Source organism: Coregonus clupeaformis, chromosome 10, assembly GCF_020615455.1.
Source record: "Coregonus clupeaformis isolate EN_2021a chromosome 10, ASM2061545v1, whole genome shotgun sequence".
Taxonomy (NCBI): domain Eukaryota; kingdom Metazoa; phylum Chordata; class Actinopteri; order Salmoniformes; family Salmonidae; genus Coregonus; species Coregonus clupeaformis.
In genome coordinates this window covers 14052828-14061693 of record NC_059201.1, presented here as the reverse complement: position 1 = coordinate 14061693, position 8866 = coordinate 14052828, and the positions used below count along the sequence as shown (strand labels likewise).

Here is an 8866-nt window from a genome sequence, read left to right as displayed (position 1 = left end):
GTGGACAGGTGTCTTTTATACAGGTAACAAGCTGAGATTAGGAGCACTCCCTTTAAGAGTGTGCTCCTAATCTCAGCTCGTTACCTGTATAAAAGACACCTGGGTGCCAGAAATCTTTCTGATTGAGAGGGGGTCAAATACTTATTTCCCTCATTAAAATGCAAATCAATTTATAACATTTTTGACATGCGTTTTTCTGGATTTTGTTGTTGTTATTCTGTCTCTCACTGTTCAAATAAACCTACCATTAAAATTATAGACTGATCATTTCTTTGTCAGTGGGCAAACGTACAAAATCAGCAGGGATCAAATACTTTTTTCCCTCACTGTATATATATATATACAGTACATATACATACATATACACAGACATACATATAAATACATATATACATATCCTTTTTAAAGATATACTTCCCTTTATTACTTTCCAACCCCTTCCCTAATTGGAGTAAACTAGTGAACAACAACGCTTAGGCCGCTACTTCCAGCTTATACATACTATATACATTTTATAGACACAGTCAATTTTACAATAATTATATTTTGTTTGTTCTTACTCCTGAACTTCCTCTACCCTCAACCTCTCTGATCATTTTCATGATGTCCATCCGGTTTGCCTCTATATGCCATATCTTTCTAACTGTGCTCTTTCACAAAAGCTCTCAACCTATAACCTATATACTTATTATGGACACAGTGTTCTTGACATTAGTTATCTTGTTGTTATTAGTTGTTGTTAGTTGTTATTAGTCCCATCATTCAGCTCCATTCAACACCTCCCATTCAACACCTCTGTCAATCATTGTTACTGAATACAAGACTTGTATTAAAACTATACAACTTTTATTAGAGCTGTTGTCATTTCATATTTTCTCTCCCCCTCTCTACCTCTGTCTCTCCCCCTCTCTCTCCCCCTCTCTACCTCTCTCTCCCCCTCTCTACCTCTCTCTCTCCCCCTCTCTCCCTCTCTCTCTCCCTCTCCCCCTCTCTCTCTCTCTCTCTCTCTCTCTCTCTCTCTCTCTCTCTCTCTCTCTCTCTCTCTCTCTCTCTCTCTCTCTCTCTCTCTCCCCTTCTCTACCGCTCTCTCTCTACCTCTCTCCCTTTCCTCCCTCTCTCTCTCCCCCTCTCTACCTCTCTCTCTCCCCCTCTCTACCGCTCTCTCTCTACCTCTCTCTCTCCCTCTCTCTCCCTCTCTCTCGCTCCACCTCTCTACCTCTCTCTCACTCCCCCTCTCTACCTCTCTCTCTCGCTCCCCCCTCTACCTCTCTCTCGCTCCCTCCCCCTCTCCCCTCTCTACCTCTCTTTAATACTTCAGGCAGCGAATGTAGGAGCTGTAGATGGTTCTGTCGACCCACCGCCGGAACTTGGACACCGCCGTGTAAACGCCCGGAAACTTGGCATCTCCGCAGCCGTTTCCCCAGGATACCACACCGTAGACACGCCCTTCGCACACCAGCGGCCCGCCGGAATCCCCCTGGAAACCACAAGATACACCACAAGGTACACCACACCCTCACTCAGTTTCCATGACAACACGTCTCTTTTACTGAGGCCACCACAAGGTAGGTCACTATCACAAGAAGAGAGGAAATGTGAAATTAAAACGTAATTGTGTTGTGTAACTATAGCATAATGTAATAGGTTCTTGAACGCACCCTTAACTACCCTACTATACAGCTAGTGGGAACTGACAGGCCAATAGGGCGTGTTCAAAAAATCCTGTTACATCTATCAGGTCCAGTACCTTGCACGCATCCTTGCCTCCAGCGTTGTATCCGGCACAGATCATGTTGGAGGTGATGTTTCCGTTGAACGACTCGCTGCTGTTGCACCTGGCCGATGACACGATGGGCAGCTTGACAGTCAGCAGGGTGGAGGGGATCTGACCCCCTCCCAGAGAGGTGTACCCCCACCCCGACACCCGACATACCCGCCCCGCCATAACCCCTGTACCCTGCCGAGGGAGGGGCGCCAGCGACACATAGCTACCAATCACCATGGGAACCCTCAGCTGCACAGGGTGGAAGAAAAGAGATAGAGGGGGGAGTTGAATTGAGTTGAGTTTAGTTGAATTGACTGAGGTGAGTTGAGTTGAGTTGAATTGAACTGAACAGAATTGAACTGAACTAAACTGAAATACTTACAAAGTTATTACAAGGTAATTACAAATGTACTACACAGCTAGTTACTCTAATACAAGGCCTATCACTTGGCCAAACATCATAAAACGGCTGTATCCAATGATGTTATAATATACATGAATATGAAAGGTAGGTAAATATGTATATTGTCTATGGTTGTATCCGGTACCTTGATGAGCATGATGTCAGCGTTGTTGGTGGTCTTGTTGTACAGAGGATGGGGGATGAGTCTGTGAGGCTTGGAATACTGTTCCGTTCCCTCAAAAGTACTCAGAGAGTAGTCCCCTGCCACAATCATCATCTGCTCTGTCCTGGGAGGAAGAGGAGAGTTGAGGAAGACATCAGATATACATTTAACTTCGTTGTTTACAGTTAGTAAACGTGAAGTATTGCCATCTGCTCTGTCCTTAGAGGGGGAGCGCAATTTGAGCTGTGTTCAACTTGGCAAACACTGACTAACGTTATTTAAAATAAATATCCCCTTCTGCTTTATTCAAATAAGAACAGAGGAAAAGACATCTGAGGTGCGTTCAATGTCCCAAACATTTTGCTTTGCGCTGACTGCACTGAAGTGTGTGTATAAGTGGGTACAATGCTTCTCTGTGTGAAACGGGAACAATACGACTGTTATCCTTTCTAAACTTACGCCGTCTGACATGTTGACACCTCGCCGTGTAACACGCACGCTGCGATGACAGACATGCCAAGGTTGCCCTGCTGAGCTGTCTCTTATTCCCCTTGCTGTCTGTCTGACCTCCCAGTCCCAGCCCCCACTGACGCTGCTAACAACCAACAAACAGAGATCATGACTGACTCTTACAACAACAACAAAATATGAAAAAATCATCGGTGGAAAAAAAACGGTGTGAGATTCTTGGTTTTTTTTTCTAAACATTTTCACGAGACACGTGGTTTTCGGACACGTGTGACGTTTTCAACACGTGAGAGAGAAAAAATATACCCCACATGTGAACATTTATTTATCACAATTTCCAGCTATACCTGATCTCTCATCCAGGGACTGACCAGGACCGACCCTGCTTAGGTTCAGAGGGAAACCAGCAGTGGGACGCACGGTGCTATGTTGCTGGACTTAATGTGACAAATATTGTAACTGGAAAAAAGGCAAAAAAGCAAAGGCCAGGATAACATAACAAATGAAAGCAAAGCGTAGGGTAACATAACCAATGAAAGCAAAGGCCAGGGTAACATAACCAATGAAAGCAAAGCGTAGGGTAACATAACCAATGAAAGCAAAGGCCAGGGTAACATAACCAATGAAAGCAAAGGCCAGGGTAACATAACCAATGAAAGCAAAGGCCAGGGTAACATAACCAATGAAAGCAAAGGCCAGGGTAACATAACCAATGAAAGGAAAGTAGCAGGAAAGAGGGAGACGTTTTATTTTATCATGTTGTCATAAGACATTTTTCACTGAAAATATTTTTGGTATCCATTTACAATTCATTTGATCTCACATTTCGAAAATATTTCCTGGCAATATTTTGTTTTGCTATCAATACTTTTGGGGTTTTACGTTTTGCTTTCAATGTCATTATTTTTGTTTGCAGTACAAATAATTTTGTTCTCGACTTCAGAAGTTTTGCTTGATATTAATGGCACAAAAGTAACTCACTCACTATTACTCTATTAAAGGTGTTTAAAGCAGCAATTCTTAATTGAAACGTTAACAAAGCGTTTCCCCGCCACAGTTTCAGTGAAAGGCTGAGGGATGGGGCTGGAGAAATGCAACTACTCTCAAATCCATAGACTACACTATGGATGCCAGGACTGACCACTGGCATTAAACAAAGCATGTGTGTCCATGCATGCTGATGATTCAACCATATACGCATCAGGAACAAAACAGCTAATGAAGTCACTGAAACCCTTAACAAAGAGTTGCAGTCTGTTTTGGAATGGGGTGGCCAGTAATAAACTGTTATTTCTATTTCTTGTGTGTTTTTGTTCTGCTTGACTTTTTAAAATGTATTTTTGATCATACTACTGCAGTGTTGGGAAAGAGCAGGCAAGAAAGGCATTTCACTGTACTAGTGCACATGACAATAAAAAACGTGACACTTGAATTTTAGAGGAAATGACTGATATATGGAAACAACCCTTAGCCCATGCCTAAACCAATACAGTGCTTTTACATTTGTTGAGAGTAGGTGAACAAGTGCACACTTCAGGAGGAAGGAGAGGTTATTGGGACGCACCCCATGACTCTGCAACATCCCATTCAAGTGATAATAACGCTTTTAATCTGGAGACACCTACCTTCAAAGACATCTGCTTCAACATCTGCATGCATATTCATATGGATACAGTGTTGGGAGTCACACTAACTTCTCCTCAGTGTAATAATAACGCAATATGTTGACTGACTTACCCTATGTTACAGTGCGCGGCTGTAAGCACCCAGTACTTGTGTACTAGAGACCCTCCACAGAAGTGCTGTCCCTTGGTGGTCTGTAGGGATACAATGTATTTGATGGAGTTGGGGGCTGGCGCGTAGCCTCCGACTATACGGCCCTGTATGAGGTTCTGACCTGCAGGGAGCCATGGAAACAACGTATAGTATTATACTGTGTATGTGATGTGTTATAATATACACTGAGTGTACAAAACATTAAGAACACCTGCTCCTTCCATGGCATTGACTGACCAGGTGAATCCAGGTGAAAGCTACGATCCCTTATTGATGTCACTTGTTAAATCCACTTTAATCAGTGTAGATGAAGGGGAGGAGACTGGTTAAATAAGGAGTTTTAAGCCTTGAAACAATTAAGACATGTATGAAAATGTATGCACTCACTAACTGTAAGTCGCTCTGGATAAGAGCGTCTGCTAAATGACTAAAATGTAAATGTAAATGTAAGACATGGATTGTGTATGTGTGCCATTCAGAGGGTGAATGGGCAAGACAAAATATTGAAGTGTCTTTGAATGAGGTAGGTGACCTCACCAGGCTCAGCTAGCAGTCATTACTGTTGCTGGTTCTGTGACCTCCGACTCCAGAGGCGAGTAAAGGCACCCCTGTCTGACCTGACCTTCTACCTGTGTCCTCTAGTGTCTCCTCTAGGATGCGTCCCAAATGGCACCCTATTCCCTACACAGCGCACTACTTTTGACCAGATCCCAATGGGCCCTGGTCAAAAGTAGTGCACTATAAAGGGAATAGGGTGCCATTTGGGACGCATCCCTCCTCCTAGTGTTTCCTCTCTCCTCGACCTCACAGGGGCTGTGTAAAACCTGAGAGAGCTTGCCTTGCCTTCACAAGGTTATGCAACACTCAGCCACACTCACTTTCCTGTGGTCAGAATAGAAGAGAGAGGAGAAATCACTGTCATTGTTACTGTTGGTAAAACTGTATGGGCCGGTTTCTACCTAGTTCCGGACAACAAGGCATGTTAAATAGAACATCTCCTTTGGGCATGTTTTTTACTCCAGGACCAGGCTTAATCTGTTTTCAAGAAACCTGCGCTATGAGTTCAGATTAGATTTTCTATTGACAATCAAATGTATAATCTAAATTCTGTTCTGTTCAACATCAAAGGATCGTGATACCATTATAATACCATTATAACAAGTTAAAACAGATATCCAGATCCTGAGCATTATGTTTAACATTACAACTGCTGAGTAAACAGGCTTCTACTTCGGGAGGCAGTCAGCATGCAAAGATGAGCAAGCAAGACAACACAATGCTAATCATGCATCGTTTTATCATGCATCGTTTTATCATGCATCGTTTTATCATGCATCGTTTTATTATGTATCTAATTTATCATGCATCGTTTTATCATGCATCGTTTTATCATGCATCGTTTTATTATGTATCGTTTTATCATGCATCGTTTTATTATGTATCTAATTTATCATGCATCGTTTTATCATGCATCGTTTTATCATGCATCGTTTTATTATGTATCTAATTTATCATGCATCGTTTTATCATGCATCATTTTATCATGCATCGTTTTATCATGCATCGTTTTATCATGCATCGTTTTATTATGTATCTAATTTATCATGCATCGTTTTATCATGCATCGTTTTATCATGCATCGTTTTATCATGCATCGTTTTATTATGCATCTAATTTATCATGCATATTATTGAAAGCAATTCATACATAAACACACAAATCATCAGCATATCTCTGGACTCTGAGTCACATAAAAACCTGAATAAATGATAATGAAGTATTCACTTTATGAATAAAATGACAACTAGGAGGAACATGCTATACTTACAATTGACTGCCAAGAGCTCCAAAAGCACATAGCACCGACAGACTACTAGCAGGTTCATGATGAGAGGAGAGAGTGGAGTGCAGGCTGAGCAGTGTGATGCGATGCCGGACTGGAATAACACTTCTATATCCTCTCTGATTCCTATAACAGGAAGAAGGACATCTCACCAGACAGCGATGAGCAGAGATCCTCAGGTTTCTGAAAGTTCTGATTTCAGTCACCATGGCCACACTGTCCAGATACAATGTTATAGGATTGAGAGAGAGAGAGGGAGAGAGAGAGAGAGAGAGATAGAGAGAGAGAGAGAGAGAGAGAGAGAGAGAGAGAGAGAGAGAGAGAGAGAGAGAGAGAGAGAGAGAGAGAGAGAGAGAGAGAGAGAGATAGAGAGAGAGAGAGAGAGAGAGAGAGAGAGAGAGAGAGAGAGAGAGAGAGAGAGAGAGAGAGAGAGAGAGAGAGAGAGAGAGAGAGAGAGAGAGAGAGAGAGAGAGAGAGAGAGAGAGAGAGAGAGAGAGAGAGAGACAGAGATAAAGAAAGAGCAACAAAGTGCACCTTCATAAACTGTCCCCCTTCTCTGACCCCCTGACTCTCCACAGAGGCCCTTACATTACACTGTCTCCACAGTAACATATCTCATGTCCTGTGTCATCAGCAGGCGCATCACACAGATTTTCCTCCTGTGGAAGTTCTCAATGGACCACTGTGTAAGAGTGTGTGTGTGTGTCTGGGAGATTAATTCTGAATTACAAAGGAGTATTTTATACAGTCATACCATCTGAATAACACAAATGTATTTCCCTCTGTAGAATCAACAACATTTGACACTGTTATAGACTGAAGTAACAAACACTGGGCTTCTTGAGGTGTGCCATCTCACTTTACAGGGGTCATACCATATAAAGAATCAGGTCAGATTTGACATAATTACAGTGGATAGTACTGCATTACACCCCCCTTGTGGAAGACTCTCCCCCGAGCCCTGACCTGTCCTTGTCCCACATTTAGGGAATTAATCATTCGTACCATATTGCACCTAGAAGAATAGGGCTTCTCTTTACTGCTCTTCCCACAGTGAGGTATTTTCTGAACCCAAGGCCTACAGTATAAACCACATGCCCTGTCATTTACTGGCAGATATAACCAAGGACAAATACTTTATACAGTATATAGGGCAGTGGATATAACCCAATGAGAATGGATATAACCCAATGAGAATGGATATAACCCAATGAGAATGGATATAACCCAATGAGAATGGATATAACCCAATGAGAATGGATCTAACCCAATGAGAATGGATATAACCCAATGAAAATGGATATAACCCAATGAGAATGGATCTAACCCAATGAGAATGGATATAACCCAATGAAAATGGATCTAACCCAATGAGAATGGATATAACACAATGAAAATGGATCTAACCCAATGAGAATGGATCTAACCCAATGAGAATAAACTCTCACTGAAATGTGTTTGTTTGTTAGTTAGTTAGTTAGTTAGTTGTATGGGTTTATTCAAAGACATACTGCATACATCATACACACTATATTCTGTCTACATATGGTCTAGTTTTCACTAACGCTATTTAAACACAAACGTGAGAACGCTGGAAATCAAGGTTCCTGCATTTATGCCTGTGGGTTTATTCCCTTAGTGCAAATGTGCCTCAGTAACATTGTCTCCTCTATCACGAGCGTATACCTACATCATATACAGTATATTATTCACGTCTATATACAATATTGATCACGAGTAGGGCGAGACAGAAGCTGCTTCAGCATACACCTGTTTGTGCCAACACAACATGTTTTACACACATTGAGATTGAGATCATACTCTGTCTGCTGCAAAGTTCCAGTTGAAAGGAAAGCATCTCTGGGCTGAAAAGGCCATTATAGTTTGGCCTCGATTGGTACCTGTGTGTCTGTGTCACATCGGGTGGCCTCCTAACTGCACTGTGCGCCACATGCACACACAAATCTACAGTACACACACACACACACACGCGCACATACACACACTCACACGCACACGCAAGCACACACGCACACACATACATGCACGTAGACATCCTGTTTGTGCCTGTAGATATGTTCTCTGGGGAGAGGGGAACATACTATCACCTTTCTCCTTCACTGTAATGGAGACACCTGGGGGAGTTACCACAACAAGTCGCATACTATGAATGACGTCAACGCACCCAGCTGGCGGTTTGTATTGATCCTTGATGAGAACTACAGACAAACAAGAGAAGAACATGGGGGCCCACAGACTCACAGGAAGGATGTTAGGTCTGCACAAAGTCACTTGTGTGCTTGTGTAGCGTTTCAACCTGCACTGTCACAGTCTACCTTTCAGATAAGTGGTCATTTTCATGAAAAATTGATAAAAAGAAAGAGGAAGGGCTGGAATCAAATCAAATCAAATGCTATTGGTCGCATACACATATTTAGCAGATGTTAT

General features: G+C 42.3%; 1 protein-coding gene across 1 annotated transcript; it reads right to left on the bottom strand.

Moving 5' to 3' along the window:
- Positions 1-1306: 1306 nt before the first annotated feature.
- Positions 1307-6472, bottom strand: LOC121575787 (trypsin-like). Its single transcript, XM_041889078.1, has 5 exons — positions 6404-6472; positions 4537-4696; positions 2314-2455; positions 1748-2014; positions 1307-1477 (listed from the first exon to the last, which is right to left on the bottom strand). Exons 1-5 carry the CDS (start codon positions 6459-6461, stop codon positions 1307-1309), a joined length of 798 nt encoding a protein of 265 aa, XP_041745012.1. The 5' UTR covers positions 6462-6472.
- Between the last annotated feature and the right edge of the window lie 2394 nt (positions 6473-8866).

Excerpts from the sequence above, each read along its gene's own strand:
- LOC121575787 (XM_041889078.1), bottom strand. The coding sequence starts at position 6,461 with ATGAACCTGCTAGTAGTCTGTCGGTGCTATGTGCTTTTGGAGCTCTTG. Across the intron at positions 2,456-4,536 it reads GCCGCGCACTGTAACATAGG|GACAGAGCAGATGATGATTG; the intron begins GTAAGTCAGTCA and ends TCTTCCTCCCAG. Across the intron at positions 2,015-2,313 it reads CTGACATCATGCTCATCAAG|CTGAGGGTTCCCATGGTGAT; the intron begins GTACCGGATACA and ends CACCCTGTGCAG.